Consider the following 24,747-nt stretch of genomic DNA (forward strand, 5'->3'; position numbering starts at 1 on the left):
TTCATTTCAAGCCTTCATAAAAGACATCTTAGTGATTAACGCTTGTGTTATTAAGCAGAGAGGCTCTTCACTAAGGCTTCTACTCTACAGTAGGTTTTAATGAGAAATGGAATTAACGATTAGCCTAATAAATACAAAATCAATAGCCAATCTTCCCAGAAGGGCAACATCATTTTTTTTAATCATCAGTTAACGTTTGTATTTATTTAAATTAAGTTTTAAAGTGGTAAAAGAGCAACAGTAGTAATTACAAGTACATTATATTTACATGCACTTATATTACTCCTAATACACACACTAAAGGCAAATATTTGTAACAAAACACACATACGTTTTTCTCTCCTCACCATTTTAGGTCTGGGACAAATACCATGATTTTTGGAGACATGTCCTGCAGTCAACTGAAACAAAATTTGAAGCATTTGGCCATAATGGGGTCAAAAAGTTGGTGTCACGAGGATAAGATATCAGTCAAAGTTAAAACTGGGGTGACAATTTTAAGAACATAAAGGAAATATTTCAATGACTTGTATGTCATGTTTTTAATGTTAAGAGAGCAACAGTGGTAATTAGGTCTAAATTAACATGCAATCATGCAGCTCATGCATCTTCTCCAATCAGTTCACATACCGGACTTTACAGAAAAACTGAAGCGGCCTGAAAAGAGTTCCACGACAGATGTCATTTCTACAATGACACGAACACAAACAACAAGATGGAACGGATTCAAAAATAGGACAACTATCGATGTTGCAGACTTACAAGCAAACAGTAGCTGGAAAAGGCAGTTGGGAGGGGGGGGGACATGAGGAACATGCAGTACAAAAACAGCGCTCAAGACTTCTGACATGGTTAAAATTGACTCTTTGAAGATGTTAATAGACCCAGAACGTTCAAAATGTGTCACATACAATGGGTTCAAGAGAACACATAATGAGAAGTAACATTCCACATGCAGCTTCATCATCTAAGGAAGTTAACTGCAACTTAGGAAAAAAAGTGAGTTGCCTTTGTGTCTTACATAAATCAACTGGTATTTCAGTAAGTTGGGTAACATTCTATTCAACTAAATAAAAGCAAATACCATACAGAATTGGTGGTGCAAACAGCATTAAATATCACAGTTTGTTTATGCCCCCAGACTGTGTAAGTGTCTCACGGACCTCTCCACCACTTCAATATCAAAGCAGAAACGCTTGTCGATGGAGTCTGTCTTCCTTCGAATGCAGGACTTGAGCTTGAAAGTCTCTGGCTGATTCAAGACAAGGCCATTCTAAAAACAAAGATACAAAAGATCCACACAAACAGAAAAAAAATGCAACGACACTTATTGATCCATCATCACCATTGAATGGAAACAATAGAGATGCAGTAAGTAAATTGGCTGGTGACCACAATCAGTTTCAGCTAAATGTGCCTTTGACTGGTGAGCGACTAGTCGGACATTAACGAATCTACAATACCTAAATGCTACCAGGTCATGCTAACAACAACACTCTTCAGTGTGGAAGTTGTAACTGAGAGGGGAAGACATAAGTTAACAATTTTCTGTATCAATACAGTGTTTAAAACTAAAACCAGAGCTGTACAAAAGATGTAAGAACATTCCTAAAAGGAAATTACATTTTCACAGAAGTAGTTCATTAAAGCTGCAAAAGCAGAGAACTAGACTTTGGTGGGGGGTGGTCATTTTATTTTCATACCACTACATCAGCCATTTTAGAGCAAAGTGGATCTATTTTCTTCCATTTTGTGCTTTCAACCTGGGTCTGTTAAAGAACATCTTGGATTTGGAAATGATGGGAGCCTTTTGGAAATCTAAATTAAAATGACCGTTCAGGATTTTTGAAGTAGGGTTTTGTTAAAAGGTTATAAACAGTTAATACCTACAGGAGGTAACTTTCATGTTTTCTCCATTCATTAGCAGATCCCAGAGGCTGCAGCTAATGGCTAGTCTGACAGAGGCGTATGCCAAAGCAGACTTCTATCGTCTTAAAGTAAAATAAAGTTTTCCACAGCAAGTAAGATATTAACTGCTAATAACCCTTTAACAGAACTTTACTCAAACAATCCTGAACTATCCACATTCTCCAAGGAAAAATTATCTTCTTGTCTGGATTAAAGAGTAAGATTGAGAGAGAGAAGAAGAAAACAATAAGCCTTGGCTAAAATCACCTAAAACCTGAGTATGTGTTATGGTTTGATGAGACAAAGAATAAGATTTGGGTCAATAATTCCAAAAGGTAGATTTGGCACAAAAACAACCCCATGCCTTCAGTGAAACATGCCAGTGGCAGCTCTGCTTTTTTGCAGATGCACCTGAGGCTTTTATTAAGATGAATGCAAATATAAACTGTTCAGTCAGTTTGATTTAAAACCTTCAGGTATCTGATAGAAAGCTGAAGATAAAATGTATTTCATTCTTCTCAGTGAGTTCAAGCATACATCATGATAAAAAGAAAAATAGCTTTATGTGAAGAAACTTCATGTTTTGAAACGGCCATCCCAAAGTCAAAATCACAATTTGACAGAAAATATTCGTGACCACCTATAGAGCTTGTAGCAGTTTGAGTGTGTACACTTTCACAATCAGGTTATTCCATGTTTTTCATAATTAGTTTTTTCTTCTGATTGGTTTGTTTGTTTTTCAGTTGAATTTTAATTTAAATGATCTCTCAACATCTCATTTTTTAACTAACAGAAACCTGACATTTTAACAGGGGGTTTGTACATTTTTCAGAACTGCTATATTATACCAAATAAGCACTCATTGTAAGAAGCCTAGAAAAATTGGTGATCAGCACATCTCTTAAAAAATATGAGTTTTTGTGTGGCGTTACAAACAATGTTGGGATCATCTAATTAAAATATCTAAGACCCAAGTGAATAGAGAACATTTGTTAGTTTTATAAACAAAAAGTGGAATAATTGCCATTAAATTATGCCAGAAAGTCACATGACATAAAACGTCTTTAGTGGATCTTGAAAATGACCTAAAATCACCTAAAAGATCACTGTTCAAAGTTTTTTTTACTTCCTGAGTTTCCCTATCTTTTTGTTTGAAGATTTTGGAATCTTTTTAAGTTTTTCCAGGCCTGCTTTGAGTTAACAAGTCTTTTGTTTTCTTTGCCAATTGAGTAATGTTGATAGTTTCCTTTTTTTCATCCCTTGGGGTAGAAACTAGCAAGCACTTTGTTTCACCCACACAGATTACACTTGCTCTGTTTTCCCTTTCTCTCTGCTTTTATCAGTGTCATCAACAAACAAACTGAACTAAGCTGAAATACCTGTTTCCCAGCTGACTTGTTTTCCGTGTTGCTCATAGTAAAGGTCTTGCTTCCTTTGTCATACGTGCAGTAGTGACGTGTCCACGTACATCCCAGAGGACCTGGTACGGAGAAATGAGAAAGAAAATAGTAGCTGACTCAAAACTGTTTGGCTCTCAACCACCGGATTTTGAAAGGGCTTCTAAAAATCAATCTGCAATTAAGTTGTAATGAACCCAAATCTGTTTTCTGCTGATAAAAATCAATTATTTGTGGTAACACCCCCAACACACATACACTTTTGAGAGTGCATCAAAGTGAATGTGTAAACAGGATGAATTATGGAGCTTTGTGTGAGAGGATTGCTTCTGCGGAGGCCTGGGAGAGCTTGAGACATGTTTATGGTGATGGATGTAAAACTACGCACTTCTAATTGAAGCAGGACTGAGAGGCCTGATAGGAGGACTCACGTTTCTCTTGGACGTACAGGAAGCCTTCCATGGTCCACTGGCCTGGAGGTTTGTAGTCCTGATCTGCAGATCTTATCCTGTTCATCAGCTTCTCCACTTCCTGCTTGGTGCTCACAAAGTTGTTTCGTGTCTATGAGGAAGAATACAAGATTATGCAAAGCTGCCACACTACAAAAGCAAAAGTAGTCATACCTCTTAAACTCTGTCACATTAAATCACATTGCAAGCACAAAACGTTTATTGATGAAGAAATGCCTTCCAACAGAAATATGCTACTACCCCCTCCCCCATGCTTGTGTTGAGGATGGTGTGTTCAGGGTAGTGTGTAGTGTCAATTTCTTTCACAAATAGCCTTCTTCTATAAATTCCAGACTTGTGGATTGCCCAATTAATTAGTTGTCTTTTTGACAGATTCTCCCTTCTAAGTTGTGGATCTCTGCAGCTCCTCCGGAGTGACCATGTGCGACTTGGCTGCTTTTCTGATTAATGAGCTCTTTGCCCGAGATCTCAGTTTAGATGAATGGACATGTCTTGGTAGGTTTGTCATTGTTGCATATTCTTTCCACTTTATGATTATGGCTCTCTGAGATGTTCAGAGCTTGAGGTTTTGTTTTATAACCTAATCCTGCTTTAAATGTCTCCACAACTTTATCCCTGAAATGTCTGCTGTATTCTTTATGCTGTAGTCTTTATGATGCTGTTTGTTCACTTATGTTCTCTAACAAACCTCTGATGCCTGAGCACCAGACTTTAACATTTTGTTATTTGCAAAATGTTTAAAAAAAAAAACATTTTCGACCAATTTACTTGTATGTACTACAGTGTGTATGTCTATCACATTAAATCCTAATAAAATACATGTAAGGCTGTGGCTGTAATGTGAGACAGGTAAAAAAGATCAAGGAGTTTGAATATTGTTGCAAGGCACTGTATTGGCACGAAGAATTCCCTTTCTGTGCCAAAATTAAAGCAGTGTGACAAATGCCTCTAATTTGTGCAGCTGCATGAAGACGCCCATGGGAAGAATAATTAACAGTCATGTTTAAATATATTTTATTATTATATTTAAAATTATACCTGAGGTGATCTAAACTTAGAAAATAAATTATGCTTCCTTGTCTTTTGTTTTGGAGTTAAAAAGGTCAAGATGAGGCTCTTTCACATCTCGGAGCAGAGTACTGCGACAGCCTCACCTTTGCCAGTTCCTATTAGAGCTCTCTGCATCTGAAGACATAGAGAGACGGTTATAGAGTGAAAATTGTCAGAGCAATGCCTCTGACATTTTGGGTCAGGATTAAAATTTGAATCCTCGGGCTGAAAGCATAGAGGTCGCCGTGATGGAAGACGGAACGATGGCAGCGGCTGCAGTTTTATTTTCAACTCTTAAGTGTTTTTTGACACAGTACCATTAAATGGGCCGCAGTAACTGCCTGCAACACTACCCTGAAAATATCTGTGCTCCACACAATCACACAGGGAAAACAACGCTCTGCTTGTTATATCTGGGTAAGATAAGCTCCAGAATCTGATTATGTGGCTGGCTGCCTTTGTGTAGAACCCTTTGAGATGTAGAGACTTACGTTCTGTAGGTTGAACTGGAGCTGCTGTTTATATGGCTCGAATTCATGAGCCAGCTCATATCCTTCATGGTAGAATGTAAACAAACCCTGAAGGAAGGCCAAGAGCTGGAAAAAGGAACAATTTAACAGGGTGAGCTTTTGCGTTAATAAACAGTATAGAGCTTAATTACAATGTCAAAAGAAACAGTTACTTTTAAAGCTGGCATGATACACGTGTACAGGAGACAATCCAGCAAGAATTATACCTACTGCTACTAAAATGTTTTTATTGATTATTTAACATAGTTCTAATGATGTTATTTATAACATTTATTTATTGTTATTTTGACTTTGATACACAGACTTAGACAGACATACATGGAGATAGACTAGAGCATATACACGACGAGTAGTTGTCATGCAATAAGAAGGTTGTGGGTTCGATTCTTGCTTCCTCCAGCCATATGTCGATGTGCCCCTGGGTAAGGCACTTAACCTCAAGTTGCCTACTGATCTGCGTATCAGTGTATGAATGTGTGAGCATTAGTGAGTGCGCTTGGGTGAATGGGGCTCTAGTGTAAAGCGCTTTGAGTGGTCTGTATGACTGGAAAGTTCAGTCCATTTACCATAAATGTAATATTCTTAAATGCTTATTTTGAATTTATTTTGGTCTTCTACTTACAATACAGCAACTATAGCTGAAATTAGTTTGTAAATTAGTTGGTTAATTGGCCAGCTGCACGGTTAGCTAGGCTGCAGTTGACAGCTTAACAGACATGTAGCTCATAGTTTGTTAACAACAATTTTAAGCAGAATATTTCTATCTTGTATGCAAGGAAGACCTTTTTCAGCCAGCCAACTAGCAGTGTGTAGCAAACGGTGGAGGAGCATCAGCTGACTTTTTAAAACATTGCATGCCTTGATAATAACGGCCCACCAAGGAATTGGCTGGTGACTGGAATCTGTCAGTTTCCAATTTGATCTGTACTTTTCTGCACCATCGTTCTTAACAGCAACAATACTCTGGTGTGGAAGGTATTGCCGGTGGAAAAGCACTCAAATTTAGCTATCTTCTGTATAAGTGAGGTGTTTAAAAGTGAAGTGAGAAAAGAAAACAGTGTTTTAGGTTTTGTCTGTCTTTCAACTGGCTACAAAAGAGCTAGAGAGAGCATCACCGCCGGCTAACAAGAAGGCAGAAGGCAGTACAAAGTTTTTATCTTGGGCTTTCAACCTGACTGTCATGGAAAATACTGGATTTGGAAATGATGGCAATGTTCTGGAAATCCCAGTTTTTTTTTGTAATGCTAGCTGTACTAACTGTGTTAATTGCTAAATTAAGTTTAAAATGTCTACTTCGTAATAGTTAGTTTTAAAATAGTAAAACTTTGTTTTAAAGTAACTCTTTCACAGAAACATACAGAGTGTGATGTTGCTTCTGCTTCTTATATAAATAATCAATGACCATTCACAGCAAAAATAAAATAAATTCTGGGCTGTTCTCAAATCTTTTGATATCCCTTCCATGAATGAATTATGATTACCTCACTTTTTTCTACTTTTTAGTTAACTTAAGAATGAGACAAAGGAGCTACTTTTTTTTAAACATTAAAAATTGTTCAACAATTTAACCAGTGATGCATATTGTCAACTTAATTGGACTGAAAATTAATAGCACGTTGAATCAATATTTCACAACTGTAACAACACCCAGAAACATACTATACAGGTCCTTCTCAAAATATTAGCATATTGTGATAAAGTTCATTATTTTCCATAATGTCATGATGAAAATTTAACATTCATATATTTTAGATTCATTGCACACTAACTGAAATATTTCAGGTCTTTTATTGTCTTAATACGGATGATTTTGGCATACAGCTCATGAAAACCCAAAATTCCTATCTCACAAAATTAGCATATCATTAAAAGGGTCTCTAAACGAGCTATGAACCTAATCATCTGAATCAACGAGTTAACTCTAAACACCTGCAAAAGATTCCTGAGGCCTTTAAAACTCCCAGCCTGGTTCATCACTCAAAACCCCAATCATGGGTAAGACTGCCGACCTGACTGCTGTCCAGAAGGCCACTATTGACACCCTCAAGCAAGAGGGTAAGACACAGAAAGAAATTTCTGAACGAATAGGCTGTTCCCAGAGTGCTGTATCAAGGCACCTCAGTGGGAAGTCTGTGGGAAGGAAAAAGTGTGGCAGAAAACGCTGCACAACGAGAAGAGGTGACCGGACCCTGAGGAAGATTGTGGAGAAGGGCCGATTCCAGACCTTGGGGGACCTGCGGAAGCAGTGGACTGAGTCTGGAGTAGAAACATCCAGAGCCACCGTGCACAGGCGTGTGCAGGAAATGGGCTACAGGTGCCGCATTCCCCAGGTCAAGCCACTTTTGAACCAGAAACAGCGGCAGAAGCGCCTGACCTGGGCTACAGAGAAGCAGCACTGGACTGTTGCTCAGTGGTCCAAAGTACTTTTTTCGGATGAAAGCAAATTCTGCATGTCATTCGGAAATCAAGGTGCCAGAGTCTGGAGGAAGACTGGGGAGAAGGAAATGCCAAAATGCCAGAAGTCCAGTGTCAAGTACCCACAGTCAGTGATGGTCTGGGGTGCCGTGTCAGCTGCTGGTGTTGGTCCACTGTGTTTTATCAAGGGCAGGGTCAATGCAGCTAGCTATCAGGAGATTTTGGAGCACTTCATGCTTCCATCTGCTGAAAAGCTTTATAGAGATGAATATTTCATTGTTCAGCACAACCTGGCACCTGCTCACAGTGCCAAAACCACTGGTAAATGGTTTACTGATCATGGTATCACTGTGCTCAATTGGCCTGCCAACTCTCCTGACCTGAACCCCATAGAGAATCTGTGGGATATTGTGAAGAGAACGTTGAGAGACTCAAGACCCAACACTCTGGATGAGCTAAAGGCCACTATCGAAGCATCCTGGGCCTCCATAAGACCTCAGCAGTGCCACAGGCTGATTGCCTCCATGCCACGCCGCATTGAAGCAGTCATTTCTGCAAAAGGATTCCCGACCAAGTATTGAGTGCATAACTGTACATGATTATTTGAAGGTTGACGTTTTTTGTATTAAAAACACTTTTCTTTTATTGGTCGGATAAAATATGCTAATTTTGTGAGATAGGAATTTTGGGTTTTTATGAGCTGTATGCCAAAATCATCCGTATTAAGACAATAAAAGACCTGAAATATTTCAGTTAGTGTGCAATGAATCTAAAATATATGAATGTTAAATTTTCATCATTACATTATGGAAAATAATGAAAAAGTCTGAGAGGAGATGGCGCCGCAGATGGTCGCCTCGGCGTGTTGGTGCGCATTGTTTTGTTTTGTTTTTTGCTTTAAAACGGTCTTCTGTGATGGTACCCGGAGCTCTCTCACCAGAGAAGAACTCATGAACATCAGGGCTACTACACCAGAGGAGTTATTTCCAACTTTTCTGCCTACTGCTCTGGAATTTGTGGACATTCTGGTCAAAGGTTCCGCTCACCTTTGTTCACGCGGTGAAACGCTGGAAGAGAGGGAAACGGGCTGGGGTGCTGGTACGTCTTCGCCAGCGTGGACTACGAACACCGTTACCTGGAATATTTCTCTCTAACGTGCGCTCACTTCCCAACAAAATGGAGGAACTACAACTGTTGTTGGGGAAAAACAGGGACTTTTATTCATCGGCAGTTTTGTGCTTCACGGAGACGTGGCTGTGTGGATTAATACCGGACTCTGCGCTGCAGCTGGCAGGATTCCAGCTCTACAGAGCGGACAGAGACACGGAACTCTCCGGCAAAGCGAAAGGTGGAGGAATCTGTTTTTACCTCAACAGTGGTTGGTGCAACGACGTGACAGTGATTTAACAGCACTGTTCTCCAGACCTGGAATCCTTCATCATAAACTGTAAGCCTTTCTATTCCCCCCGTGAGTTTGCTTCGTTCATCCTGGTCGGTGTTTACATCCCGCCGCAAGCTAACGTGCGTCCCTCTCCTGCTCTTTCCATCCAGGAGAGGGACGTCAACAAACTCTTCAGGAGACAGAACCCCCGGAAAGCTGCTGGTCCGGATTCTGTCTCACCAGCCAGCCTGAAGCACTGCGCTGATCAGCTGTCTCCAGTCTTCACAGACATTTTTAACACCTCACTGGAGACATGTCATGTGCCAGCCTGCTTCAAGTCCTCCACCATCGTCCCTGTTCCCAAGAAGCCAAGGACCACAGGGCTTAATGACTTCAGACCCGTCGCCCTGACCTCTGTGGTGATGAAGTCCTTTGAGCGCCTTGTGCTCTCACACCTAAAAGACATCACCGACCCCCTCCTGGACCCCCTGCAGTTTGCCTACAGAGCCAACAGGTCTGTAGACGATGCAGTCAACCTAGCCCTTCACTTCATCCTCCGGCACCTGGACTCCACAGGAACCTACGCCAGGATCCTGTTTGTGGATTTCAGCTCTGCCTTCAACACCATCGTCCCAGTTCTGCTACAGGAGAAGCTCTCCCAGCTGAGTGTGCCCGACTCCACCTGCAGGTGGATCACTGACTTCCTGTCTGACAGGAAGCAGCGCGTGAGGCTGGGGAAGCACGTCTCTGACTCCCTGACCATCAGCACCGGTTCCCCCCAAGGCTGTGTTCTCTCTCCTCTGCTCTTCTCCCTGTACACCAACAGCTGCACCTCCAGTCACCAGTCTGTCAAGCTTCTGAAGTTTGCGGACGACACCACCCTGATCGGACTCATCTCTGATGGTGACGAGTCCGCGTACAGATGGGAGGTGGACCATCTGTTGGACTGGTGCAGCCAAAACAACCTTGAGCTCAACGCTCTAAAGACAGTGGAGATGGTTGTGGACTTCAGGCAGAACCCAGCCCCACCTGCCCCCATCACCCTCTGTGACTCCACAATTGACACTGTGGAATCTTTCCGCTTCCTGGGAACCATCATCTCCCAGGATCTCAAGTGGGAGCCAAACATCAGCTCCCTCATCAAGAAAGCCCAGCAGAGGATGTTCTTCCTGCGGCAGCTGAAGAAATTCAACCTGCCAAAGACTATGATGGTGCACTTCTACACAGCCATCATTGAGTCCATCCTCACCTCCTCCATCACCATCTGGTATGCCGCTGCTACAGCCAAGGATAAGGGCAGGCTGCAGCGTGTCATTCGGTCTGCTGAGAAGGTGATTGGCTGCAGTCTACTGTCGCTCCAGGAACTGTACACCTCCAGGACCCTGAAGCGGGCCGGGAAGATTCTGGCTGATCCCTCCCACCCCGGTCACAGACTCTTTGAGACTCTCCCTTCTGGCAGGAGGCTGCGGTCCATCCGGACCAAAACCTCACGCCACAAGAACAGTTTTTTCCCATCTGCCACCAGCCTGGTTAACAAAGCCCAGAAACCACCTTGACACTCTCCCTTTCCCCCACACCCCCCCTTTTTTGCTGACAGGACACCTGTAACCTGTAACTCTATGCGTTACATTAACGCTCAGCTTGGACTCCTGCTTTACTTGCACAATGATCACCTCCACTGTTGTATTGCTCTTGCATCTTATACTGCTCTATATTTACTCTCACTCACTTAAAACTGTGCACATATATTTATATTATATTGTAGATATGTTTATACTGTTTAATTTGTACTGTATTGCACCGGCTACGCCAAAACAAATTCCTTGTATGTCCAAAAACGTACTTGGCAATAAAGCTTTTCTGATTCTGATTCTGATTCTGATAATGAACTTTATCACAATATGCTAATATTTTGAGAAGGACCTGTACAATAGACTGGCTTTTGAATGGTGGCTGTGACAACTATAAATGAAAGCTAATCTTGGTACTTCAAGAATATTTGGCTCACTAAAATCAGTATTAGTAAATCAAAGCTCTTCAAAAACACAGAAAATCTGAATTTGACCCAAAAATTCTGACTGGTGCATTCCAATTGAATATTGGCCCATGTCTAATCTGTAGATGTCTGTATACAAAACTAAAAAAAATTATTTTAAAATCCAGTATGTTCTCCAATCACTCCTTCAGCACATTTGATGAATTTGAACATACCCATGTTGTTAACACTGCCCGTTAGATGATAGCAGAGAAAAAAGAAACATTTCAGAAAGCTGACAGAAATTGATCTTACTCTGTATAACACACAGCCATCCTTGACCACTGTAGGAAAAAATACTCCATAAGTATAGCTGGAGGGAAAAACTGATCTCATCTTGAGCAGAGAGGATCCCACAAACATGGAGCTGCACTCAGTCAAATCCTCAGACACAACCGCTGATTTGATTTCTAGGCTGAGGTTTGGTATATCAAATGAACAAGGATGAATCGCCTTATCTGTGCCTAGATTCATCACAGCCAAGGTTGAGCCCTGTTATTTCTTCCTCTCACCCCTCTACCTGCAGATTTGCATTTCTGGCATGGAATATGGGTTGATGCCAGAGGATGTAAATAAATGGAAGGGGAGCTTTTAAAAAAGTTAGCTCCTGTCTCACTTTTCCCGGGATTTACATGCAGAGAATTAGATTTTTTCAGAGTTTGCTCCTCACATCTGTCGGATGGTGAGTTTGATAAGTACTTGTCTTATTTAAAAACTGAAATTTGCTTGTGTCTCCCTAAGTATACAAAAAAACAATGTGATGAGGAAAATTTGTGTAGCATAAAACAATATATGTAGGTATTTTTGTCAATGCCTTCATATAAGAGAGGGAAACAATAATTTACTAAAAAACTGTAATTTATATAAAAAAAAATATACTTCTCTTACTGGCTCAACAAACTCAAATTTCTTCTTTTCTTGCACTTCTTGAATTTTGAAAACATACTCAAGGGATGCGTCATAAAAGAGCTGTCTCTCCTTGTCAATCTGCGTGTCAGCCTTAGAACGAGCAAACAAAGAAGGTTAGAGCCATCAGAATGAGACGGTTCTGCCTGAACAGAGTGAATGCTTCATTAATGCACAGAAACGGTGTGCACAGAGACAATTAAACATAAAAGAATAATCCATATACAGACACACCTGCAACATTGTTTCAAAGGACACTCAGCTGACCATAAAAAATATTATTCTAAGTGCATTTAGAGGATGAGAAAATTTGTTTTGGTTTTACCTCCTGCAGATATGCCTCTTTCTTTTTAGATGACAGGTTGAGATGTCTCTCAAGTGTGGAGTAGTATTTCTCCGCCTCCTTATCAAATTTCTTCTTTACCTCCTAAGACACATGGAAGGCTTACATATTACTTGGAATAAAAAATAAATAAATACTTCTCTGATCCTTTTGCTGAGCTGTGAGCCAAACTCACCACTAGGTGGAGGTCTAACTACAGTGCAGTTTCACATGCTATTTGTCAATCGTCATTTAAAATTCCGTCAATAGATTATTGTAGGTCATAAAAGTGGCATAAAATGCATGTAATGACAAGTCAACAATGTCAGCATGTCTGTGTTTGATCAATACAGTGCCCCAGCTTGGGACGGGTTCAAATCAAAACACATAGCATTGTAAATTACAAATAGCATATTGCATCTGGCATAGTCAAAGGCAGGAATAGCTGGATGCTGTTTGCATTTTCCTTTCCATCCACCTGCCTGGAGGGATAGGTCAAACTCAACAGTTACAAGTCTCCAGATGCTGACAAAAATGTGCATAAAGTTGGCTTTTTGTGCCAGATGCTCATCTCCACTACAGAGGTCCAAAAGTGCCACAATTACTGAAAAAAATACAAATGAAAATGTATATTAAATATATAACAAATGCATGCATCTATAGAATACACAATAAAATGTATCATGAATGAATATGTTTATTTTATAACATTTATATTTATATTGCTATATACTGACATAAAATTCACACTATGCTAATACCTTCTTTAGAAATATAATTCAGAAAAACATTAAAGAGTACAAAGCCCATTTTCTCTGCTGGATTTAGGTTTCTTATCAAAGTCAGTGGGTGTGGCTAAAACCACTTTAGTCAACATTATTGGTGAATTTATTGACAGGGTTGATCAATCAGTGCTTTTTGGATGATCCATGGTTTAAATTATCTATAATTTAGCATAAAATAAATGAATAAATCCTGATATACAGCAATTAGACATGAATTTAAAATGTGAAGAATCTGAATTATATAACCATGTATTTAATAAATCATTAGTATAATTAAATCTTGGAAAAACTGGATTTATTTACTTTCAGCTTTATTTCATATGAAAATATGTATCGATCATATTTAATGATTTATTTATTTTATTACGTGTTGGCTGTTTTTAGAACTCACATGGACAAGGAGGTTGAAAATCCCACCCCTTCCCAACCCTTAAAAAATTAAAGCAGATCACATTTGCTCGTCCGCCCAAACAGAAAGATCCTCCTCTTAAGGTGAAGGTATTCAAGTGTCTCATCTGCAACTGTGACCTCCAAACCAAGCTATGCCTACTTGATGCTCCTTACATCTACATGCAGATGTAGGGGACTGAGGGAGGATGGAGAGAGTGTGAGGAAATGGCCACCGTAACCAGATCCTCCTTGTTTGTTTTTATTCCCATGGCCCTGAGATTTAGCAAGTCTAATCTACCAGCTACTGATTTGACCTAGAGGAGAGTTTTGTCTCAACAACTCTGGAACCAGTTAAGCGAAGGAATTCACTCACAAGACACAGCAATGTCCCCACATAACTATTCCTAGTGCAGCAAAATGAGGGGAAAAAAAAATCAATAGATAATTTCATGTAGCAGCATCTTATTTCCATCTGTCTTAGCATAACTGATCTTTTCAAAAAATGTGGAGAAAATCAGTTCTACTTCTGCTTTTATTTCTTAAATAATGAAAAATGAAACAGGTAAGGAGCAAAAACAAATAGATGATTAAAAACGTGTGAACAGTTTTGGTCAAAAGTGTACTTTCACTCAGAACTGGCATTATTGTTGTTAATTTTAGGCTTCCAACAATGTGTTTAAACAGCTGTTTCTTGGGGGGGGACTGACAATACAACTCTGATTATTTTTCAAAGAGCTATTGGATGGCTAAGTTTGAATTTACTGCAGATTGTTTCTAATCCAATCAGGGGAAAATATATACATAAATGCTTAAATATATCCATTTAAAACCACCTGTTTCTGGATAAATGTCACTCATCAAGTTGCAAAGAAACTACACGCTTTTGTAGTCTTAAGGGAGTTTCAGGCATAATTCTGGGTGGATTTATGATCACTCTACATAGCATAATTGGTTCATCTAAATTGGTTGGTTTTTATGCACTCATCCAACTTTTAAGTATAGTCCATACATTTTCAGCTGGTTAAAGATATTCCAGAATATTAACATTAGTCCACCATCCATTGTAAATCCAAATTTGATGAATGTCTGGAATCCTTGTCTTACAGGAACATCTAATGGTGTCCAAGTTTCAACCATCAGAAATTGGAGCTAGGTTCAGAAATTTTGTGCAATGCACCAGTATCTTACACACCCAAACAGAGCCTCATTGAGATACCACCACCACCAAACTTGACAGTTGGTACAATGTTCTAAGATCTGATAACTTTACATTGACTCATCCATGCATTGTTCTTGTAACTGTGGCCAAACAGCTTCATTTTTGTCTTATCTGACCATAAAACTTTGCTCCAGAAGCCATTTGGCTTCCTCATGTTGGCAGCTACAAATTTCAGTCAAGTTTGAAGGTTTTGATTTTGGAGCAGCTTTTTCTCTCAGTTCATGTTGGTGTAAAACTGGCTTCGCCATGAACAATGACAGTTATACTCCAGCATCTTCCAGGTGGTGCAAAAGTCTTGGTCATTCATGGGTTTTTCCTGCATCCTTTATAATTTTCTTTCATCTAGGGGTGACAGTTTGGGTCAGTTGGCTGAAACTTGGACACAACACTTTGCTCCTCCCTTGTGAAGTATGTTGTGATTTCTATGTGTGAAAAGTGCAATGTAAATAAATTTGACAAACACAAGGATCCCACTGCACATCAAAATCTGTTTTGAAGGGTTTCGGAATGGCATTCCTACAGTCCTGACCTTAATCAAAATGAAATGTTTTAGCTTGACAGCTAAATCCCCTTCTAGAAACCACTTTAATTAAACTGTACAATCTCCATCAACAATAGTTTTGAAATATCTAGCTAGAACTATGCCAGAAGCTTGTGGTTCAGGTGCAGCTTGCCACAAAACTTCTATTTAAATATTAGCAAGTGTATATTTGGGCGTTCATGTGTAATCTTACATTGTGTAACTAAGAAAATAAAAAAACAAATAAAAAACTGGTGTTCCAAATGCATGTATGTTGCATATATACCACCTTATGTACAGAATGGTTCAAATGCATCATTAAAAGCCCAAATTAAATGTGACATTAATGTCCTTTAGTGAGTGAACGTTTTAGTGAGAGAATGTTTTCATTAGGGTGCTCTGCATAGAGATTGCAGTTAAAATGTTGCCATGTAGATGTGTAACAAAAAAGGAAAAACAGTCCTTTTATATATTGTTGGTGAGGAGACAATTTGGAGAGCACAACAAAACACAGACAGGCACACACTAGGGATCACAATAAATTAAGAGCTTTAACTGAGTCCCACAGTCACAGCAGGAATCTTCCAGAACTGATGAGTAGAGTGAGAACACCTAGAAAACACCATGTCTGGAGCAAATCTTTTACACTTACAGACAGCAGGCTGTCAGCCAGGGCTGCAGTGAATATGTGAGATTCTGCCTGATTGAATCATCCGAAGTGTTAAAATATTTTGTTTTGATCCTAGCAGAACGTGTATAAACCGGCACGCCTGTAATGATAGCCTAGCAGAACACTGGGGCTGTTTGGTTGGCTTGTCCGTGTGTTCATGGTATCTTCCCTCCTCCATTTACTCTGTATGTATGTGCAGACAGAACAGAATGTAAACAAACAAGACTGAAAGAAAGTTGTGAAAAGAGGTACAGCTCAAAGAAAAGATCGAAGCTAAAACTGGAGGAACAGGCTTCATCATGAAGGGATACAAACCCAGAAACGGACATTAGGAAGCCGTTTTGACAAACTAATGCCAGTGTTTCCAAGTGCTCATTTAGCTGAATGGAACGAGCAACGTCAAAGCACTTGGCAACACTCCATCAGTGCTCAAAAAGCACATGAACCTATCACTCAGGAGATTTTCTCATCTGATTGCTTTGTACTCACTCATGAATAAATCAAATGCAACAGGAAAATGTTCAGATGCAGATTCCTTTGTAGTGGGATGTCTAACCGGTGAAGCCAGGGTTGCTCTGATAGCAGCTAAATGAGCAATTCTGCTAATTTCTACAATCATGACTTGGAGAGCAAAATATGAGAGAACAAAGTGAAGGAAGGCTTTCTTCATGTCACCATGTGTCTCTTTTTTTTTCAAGTGAAGACACTGGGATCTGACAGAAAGACTGCACAAAGGATATTTGGATACCGCTTGTTCTTTGCGAATTTCGAAAGTGGACCCAACAAGCTTCAGGGCCATCCTTTTATCGTGGCAACAGATATTAGCAAAAAATAAGATGAATGTGTCTGTGTAAGTGTACAGAGAAAAAAAAAAAACACTACATACCTTACAAAAGTATTCAAACCTGTTACATGTTTTTAAAAAAAATATTACATACAATCTGAAAAGTGTGGTCAGCAGACCATTTAGCCCCACTTTGTAAAACCAGTCTTTTGGGGTAACTCCGAGCTTTGAACATCACAGGAATTTAAATTTGGCCCTGTTTCCTACAAAATACAGTTCAGTCCTATTGGATGAAACAGTATCACATATTGTTTTATGTCAAGCCTTTTCACATATTCTTAATTGGATTTGGGTCTGGTCTTTGACTGCGCCACTCTAACACATGCTGAGATGTAAGCCAGTCCATGGCATCTTTTGCTGTATGTTTGGGGTGTTTTCCCTGCTGAAAGTTGAATACTGGCCCAATATCAAGTCTTTTGAAGCTTCCTCAATGTATTTTTTTTTTTCAGAACTCACTTGTATTTAGCTTAATCATTTTCCCATCAATCCTGACCAGTTTCCCTGTCCCTACTGTAGAGAAGCATGATGATGCTGCCACCATCATGTTTCATTGTGAGGAGGGTGTTTTCTGCTTGATGTTTGGTGTTAGTTTTCACACACCGTGTTTTGCATGTAGGCAATAAAGTTCAACTTTGGTCTCATCTGACCAGAGAACCTTCTTTCTCATAATTGCTTTGTCCCCTTAATGGCTTGTGGCAAACTACAAACAGGGATTCCTGTGTCTTTCTTTCAAAATATACTTTTTTCCTGCACTCTACCATAAAGGCAAATTAATAGCTGTACTGATTAATGCCCTCCTTGATGGGCCTGTCAGTTAGGTAGTCTCCCATCTCTTGGTAGATTTGTGGTGCTCTGTTAGATGTCCAAAGCTGGAGATATTGTAAACCTCTCCATAACTTTTTCCCTGATCCTTCTGCTGTGTTTTTGTTTTTCTCATGACACTATTTGTTCACTAATGTTCTCTAACAAACCTCTAGGGCCTTCACAGAAGAAATGGATTTATACTGTCCACATAGGTGGACACTATTTATTAATTAGGTGACCTCTCAATGGAATTAACTGCAGTGGATCTTATTTAAGGGAATCCGATTAAGAGGTCAGAATACATATCCATTCCACACTTTTCCGATTTTTGCACCATCTCCAAAGTTAAATGTGGAGGTGGAAGCTTCATGCTGTGAGGTGCTTTTCTTCAGCAGGAATAGTAAGCTCATTATATGGGAAGATGGATGGAGCTTATACTGGGTAATCTTGAAAGAAAACCTGTTAAAGACTGCAAAAGACTTGAGACTGAAGCAAGAAAACAACCCTGAATACAAAATGGAATGGCTTCAGTCCAAGCATATGCAGGAATATGATCTGTTAGAATGACTCAGTGAAATCCCTGACTAAGATCAGATTGAGAATCTGCACCAAGGATTAACAATCTCTGTGTACAGACGCTTGTCATCCAATCTGACTGTATTTACTGCATTGATAGTTCACTAATGTTCTCTAATCTACCTCTCAGGACTTTGGAAACGGCAGAACTAGATTTTTAGGGGTATCTGTGTAAAGGGAACTGCATGGATATCCAAGCCACAGTTGGCATATTGTTTGTATTTCTTTTTGTGTGTGGATAGAATATGGATTTAATATGTACAAGTTCAAGAGGTATGAATAAATTTGAATGGCACTATATTTGACATTTTATTTTACAGTTCCTAACATTTTGGTCAACACTCTATGCAAACACCAGTGAGCAGACAGGCATAATTTTCAGCATATTTCACCACATTTTGATTCTGAATGAATTCTCTGAGCAGTGACATGGAAGGAGAACTGCAACCTATCTCTATGAGCTCATTAGACGCAGCTAATTGGAGCATGGGTCCAGAAGTGGTGATGAAACAGCAATAGCTACACACATGAACTGCTCTTAGATGAACAAGGGAAACAGACAGAACACAAGCCTTCAGTTAAATTCTGCCAGTTTACAGCAAAGCTCAAAGAAAAAGCTTTTCTCTCTACCTAAAAAAACCCCCAGAATTTCTGAGGAGATGTAACAGGTAGGAAGACGATGTCCAAAACTTTGAAAATACTTAAATGCAAACACAACATACAAATTGTTTACAGCAGAACAGTGAAGTTCCTTTTTGTATTTCTTTGCTAGTAGCTTTATAAAATCAATCTTCCAAAGTCTCTTTAGTCTTATAGAGTATGTGGAAAAAAACCATTTTGTAGATCTACATCTTCTTCTGTAGGGATTCTTTGAGTTATCCCTGTCAAGATCAGAGCGTATATTTCTCTCCCTGCATAACCTTGAGATAACATGTAGGAAAAATTACAAAGAATTAGAATCATCTAGTCAGAATCAACCAAAAACAGGAAGTAAAATCTGAACAGAACAACCAACCTTCTTTCATATCTGGTACAAGGTTATTCATCCAAAAGTACACCATTTTCTATGGGATATTAAGAGTAGTCTCTTTTCATTTCATTTCAATTCAACTTTGAATAAACACAATAAAGTGAACTTTGGCTGCTGCATAGCCGTGGGTTTATTTTTCTCTTATTAGGACTGTTTTCACAGCAATTTGGCTTTATTAAAATCCAGAGGTTTGAGGAAAACTTTATAACCAATAGGAAGTTACAGGAAACCAAGGAACGGTGTCCTTTATGAAGAGGCACTTCCAGGTCAAAGGTGAAGTAAAAACACTAGGAGGAAATATTACAAGTCAAAGTTAAGCTTGGAAGTCGTTGTAAAGAAAATATTTTCAGTTAAGTAAACAGAAACCTGAGGAATCATGTTTATTACACCTCCATACCAAGGGGAATGCAGATGACAGTTGGTTAGCAGCTAAATCTGGAACTATTCATCTGTTCTCCAATGAGCATATTGCTTCATGCATGTTTCCCTGATATGTACATAAAATAGAATGAACCTATGTTAGACAATTCTATAAAAAGAGGAGAGAACACAATAAAGGGACATTATTTATTTAGCAACACATCTGAATTTTGTGAATATTTTAACATGTTTTCATTCCAGCAAACATAAACTGAAAATATTTGTTTATAGTCTGTATTGGAAAACAACATATAAAATACCTTTACTCAATATAAATTCACTCATATTGAATTTATTTAGTTGCTACTATTTTACTTGATTTAAATCAGTTGACGCCTCATTGCCTGATGACAAGTTACCTATCACGTCCTACAATAATTTGAAAACAAAAAATATTCGCTTTTAAAAATAAGCAGTTTTAATGGTGTTTCTCTTTTATTTGAAATATGATTTCAAATTATTTCAAATAATGTTTTATTATCATATTTCCAATTTGTATGATAAAAATAAATAGTGGTTATTGTTGTTACAGTAACTTATTATCAACAAAGTTGATTTAATTAAAATTAGAACTTTTAAACTTTAATTGGCATATTCAAATACAGATGACTTTGCAATTTGGTGTACTTTTTTACTTTTATTTTTTTTACACTCATCTTTAGATTGGATAAATGAAACAATAAATGAAAAACAAAAAAATCAAATAAAAGAAAAGCATGTTGGCAAACGATGGGAGATAATTATTTTTTAAATATGATTTGGCTTAATGAAGGTGTTTACAATCAGCTTTTTTGTCAAATTTGATTTAAAATAAAAATAAAATGCTAGATTATTTTAAAAAAAAGTCATAAGTGTGGTAGGTGGAGGATATCGTCATCGTCCTTTAATCCTCAAAAATGTTGTAATTGATAACTCAGCATATATGCGTTATTAGAATGTAGATTCATTCGAAGGACAACGAACAGCACACACAGCAGGCTTTAACTCAGTTCAAGAAAAACAACAGAACTTAATGAAGTCTATAAACCCCTTTACAAAAGAGAGAATCCGTTATTGGAAAATACTCTGGTGAGTATTTCCCTCAACCAGTTTAACTCAACCCTTTATTCCACAGTATTTTGGTTAGTATGGTATTTTTTGAGCAGCTCGTAATACAAAAACATTTCATGTCCATGTTTATAAACTATAATGTGACAAGAATTCTCTAAGATCTAAACAGTTCTTGTAATTGTCTAGGGCCTCCAGAAACCCATCTGGGTATGTTTGCACAAATTCTCCACAGCCATGACTCTCCACAACCTACCAGCCGTTCCTTCAAAAACTGTGTGCAACTGTATCTAGAAGAACTGAAGCTGTTTTGAAGGCAAAGGGTGTTCACATCAAATATTGTCTAGATTTAGAGTTCTCTTTTGTTCATTTACTGCATTTTGTTGATTGATGAAAATAAATAATTAACACTTCCATTTTTGAAAACATTCTTTGTTTACAGCATTTTGTCACACCTGCCTAAAGCTTTTGCACAATACTTTACATACATACATTTGTTTTATAAAGCATATTTTCCTTTGAGATTAATGATCCTATACATTGTCCCTGTTAATTAAATAAACAAACAAACATAAACTTGCTATACCAGTAATTATCTAATACATACATAGTTAACAAACTAACTAACTAATCCTGACTGCACATAAGGAGAATGGGTAAATAAACAGCTATTTCTCATTGCCGTTTCCTACTAATGAAGATCAACACACATCTGTCTTATTTGAATGGCATGTTCTCTGGTCTTTCCAATTTTGAAAAGTTGCTAAGAGAAATGGACCTTTGTGTCACATCGTATTTATATGTCAGGGAAACAGCAAGTCATGTATTATTAAATAAAAGTTCCTAGACAAAAAAAGGTATATAAAAAATAATTAAAATGCTTCATCAATTGAGTTATGTGTATTTTGTATGAATTAAGTATTGCATACTTTCCCAGGAAAAATAAATATACTTAAATTAGAAGTTGCAGCGAGATGATGCTACTAAATGTACATTTATTTAAAGGCTTTAAAGGCTTTTTGGCCTGAACTAAGAATTAATCTGATTAACTCAAAAAGGAGATATGTGCTAACAGTAACAGGCAAGTTAACTAAAAAAAAGGAACAACCTTTAATTTCCTGTTTTAATTCTGAAACTATTGCAGTAAGCTCAAAAACACATTTCAGATCACAGAAAAACATGCCTGAAACTGAAAAAAGGAAGTGTTACATCGATTTCTGACCTACATCTCACTTTAGCTAACGGTACATATGGTGTTCCAGTGAAAATACTAATTATTTACATTCTTATGTTTATTCTTTGTGTGTGTTATCCACAGACTGCAATGTTTGAGCGGCTTAAGTCCAACACATTTGGTGCAGCCCTGTGTGAAGCAGGCTGCCCCTAAGATGTCCTATAGAGCTGAAGTCAATCTTTTGGTACATCATGGCCGTGGAAGTGTTGTGCTTGTGCCTAGGAAGGTAATACACTGGTACATAACCTCAGTGGGATTACTCCCAGTATGTCCATATAAGGGAAGTGCTCCCAGATTGTCCAACTGATGTTCTCAGACAGCATCAAGTGCAATAACTGGAAGGGTCAGACGGCCTGCGGATCTCTCCAGATTCTCGGAACCGTGGAAAGTTGCTCAGTAGCCCGTGATGTGTGTGTTTTATCTCACTCTAGTTGGGCTAATGTTTAGTGGAGGAGAGACTGCAGGAGGACAGAGCCATTAGGAGGAAGTGGTCAGAGGAAATAAGAGGTAGTGGGAGTAATGGGGGGTTGTGGCTTTTAAGAAACCATTTTATAAAAACAGACAGTGAGAGCAATAACACTGAGCATGTTGATGTAGGAGAGTGAAAGACACAAATGGCAGCAAATTGTGCTGTTTCATTTTGGTTGAGGCATGAAGCGACATTGGTTATTCAGTCTGACCGGGCAGGGAGAGCGATGATACTCACACCTCAGTACAAGGAAGAGGAATGGTGTCATTATGCTGCAGGTTGGCCTGTGAAGAGACCAATGAAGTACAGCAGGATGACTATATCTGCAGACCAGTGGCTGTCAACGCATGTAAAATAAATCAAAACGAGAGAGAAAGAGGAAGGGAGAGGGAGAGAGTCTGACTGAGGCTGAGAATTCCCTCACAAATATAAAAGCTATGTTAAGATGTGCAAATGATTCATAGTACAGTATTGAGTTGGTAGTGGGAGAGCGGCATAAAAGCCCGCGTTCTTCCATCTCGCTCATGTGTGAATTCACCAGGGGACTGACCACAGACAAGCCGCTGTACTTTCATATCATGCCTTTGCGTTGGCCAGAAATGAAAGTGTGGCTGCTAGCAAGAAACCCACACTGTTCTTTAGAGTAAACCCCATCCTTAGCAACATGTCAACTCTGAGTCCAAGATGCCTTCAAGCAACACTGTGCACAGTTCCGACTGATATCAATCATCTAGATCCAATAAGTTAGTGAAGACTGTATTACATGTAACAGGATTACAGTAATCTGATTAAAAAAGGGGTAACTGCATTAACTTTGTCCTTCCTGCAGCTGTATTGCAGGAGGAAGAAGATACTGTAAAGGTGACATTTGGAAGTTTTTACATGGCCCAGTTATTTCAAGAAAGTGGGTGATGGGAAAATCTGGTTTTCATTTTATCAATAAAAACCTTGCAATGGCAGAATCTGTGGTTGCACATAAAATTGTGAAGAACACCAGTATTGTTGCTTTAAACAGCATAGCATGTACATGACCTAAACTGAACCAAATACATTTTTAAAATTTGTAAGCAAGTAAGAAAAAAATTCAACTTTATATATCACCTTTCAAGATATAGATCACGACTTGCTGTACAGGAAAACCCTGTAAAACTGGAGCTAGGTATATTTTAACCAAGATGGCGCCGACGATGGCTGCCTCGGAGCTTCGCTCTCTCTTTGTTTTTGTATTTTGTGTATTTTTATGTTTTTCGAGCCACAGTTATGTGGTCTCATTCAGTAGAGAGGAACTTCTCAACATCAGAGAGTCCTCTCTTGGGATTTTTTCACCATCTTTCATCGATCCGAGGTTCACTGAGCTCCTGGCAAGCGGAGCTGCGGCACTATACGGGATACTGTGGCGAAAGCGTCGAAGGGGAAAGCGTGCTGGCGTGCTGGTAAAGCTCCGCAAAAGAGGACTTCGCACACCACTGCCTTCAATCCACCTGGCAAATGTCCGCTCTCTAAGCAACAAGATGGACGAGCTGCTTCTCCTCACCGGTAAAAACTCAGACCTCCAAGGATCAGCGGTTCTCTGCTTCACCGAGACATGGCTGAGTGAAAACATCCCGGACCGCGCACTGCTGTTGCTGGACTTCCAGCTGCTCAGAGCGGATCGCAGCGCGGAGCTATCAGGGAAGAGGCGAGGAGGCAGAATATGCTTTTATATAAATGAAAGTTGGTGCAGAGACGTAAAAGTGCTGGGAAAAACATGTAGCCCGGATCTGGAGTCATTTTCCATTATCTGTAAACCGTTTTATTCACCGAGAGAGTTTTACTCGTTTATAATAATTGAGACAGAGACTGAGAGCTTCCAAACTCAAGGTTCCCACTGTTAAGAAGTGGACTGAGGAATCAAAGCAGACACTACAGGCCTGCTTTGAATGCACAGACTGGACTGTTTTTGAAACCTCAGCCACTGACTTAAACCAACTAACTGATGTGGTGACATTATACATCAGTTTCTGTGAGGACATGTGTGTGCAAACCAAGACCTTCTGCACCTTTGGGAATAACAAGCCATGGTTTACTCCACACCTCAGGAATCTGCGCAGGGAAAAGGAAGAAGCTCACAGCAGTGGAGATTGGGCGCAATACAGGCAGGCCAGGATCAGACTAACAAAGGAGATCAAAGCAGCAAAGAGAAGCTACAGTGAGAAGCTTAAGAACAGCCTTTCTACTGGTGACACTTCAGCTGTATGGACCGGTCTGAGAAACCTGACTGCCTATAGGAGCCCCCCCACCCTTCCTGAACAGAGTCGTCTCCTGGCCAACCGTCTGAATGGCTTC

General features: G+C 39.2%; 1 protein-coding gene across 4 annotated transcripts in view; it reads right to left on the reverse strand.

The window, feature by feature from the left end:
• LOC124883699 (rho GTPase-activating protein 42) overlaps nucleotides 1-24,747 on the reverse strand; it is a 135,443-nt gene that overhangs the window by 25,563 nt on the left and 85,133 nt on the right. For 2 of the 4 annotated variants that reach the window (XM_047390936.1, XM_047390935.1), the window contains exons 5-11: nucleotides 12,418-12,519; nucleotides 12,075-12,185; nucleotides 5,317-5,421; nucleotides 3,737-3,866; nucleotides 3,288-3,388; nucleotides 1,164-1,273; nucleotides 631-687 (exon numbers count right to left, since the gene is read on the reverse strand). In XM_047390936.1, the coding sequence (XP_047246892.1) occupies nucleotides 631-687; nucleotides 1,164-1,273; nucleotides 3,288-3,388; nucleotides 3,737-3,866; nucleotides 5,317-5,421; nucleotides 12,075-12,185; nucleotides 12,418-12,519 (716 nt within the window). The remainder of the gene's footprint in view (nucleotides 1-630; nucleotides 688-1,163; nucleotides 1,274-3,287; nucleotides 3,389-3,736; nucleotides 3,867-5,316; nucleotides 5,422-12,074; nucleotides 12,186-12,417; nucleotides 12,520-24,747) is intronic. The other 2 variants (XM_047390938.1, XM_047390937.1) reach the window with 1 other exon arrangement.

Source organism: Girardinichthys multiradiatus, chromosome 18 (assembly GCF_021462225.1).
Source record: "Girardinichthys multiradiatus isolate DD_20200921_A chromosome 18, DD_fGirMul_XY1, whole genome shotgun sequence".
NCBI lineage: Eukaryota > Metazoa > Chordata > Actinopteri > Cyprinodontiformes > Goodeidae > Girardinichthys > Girardinichthys multiradiatus.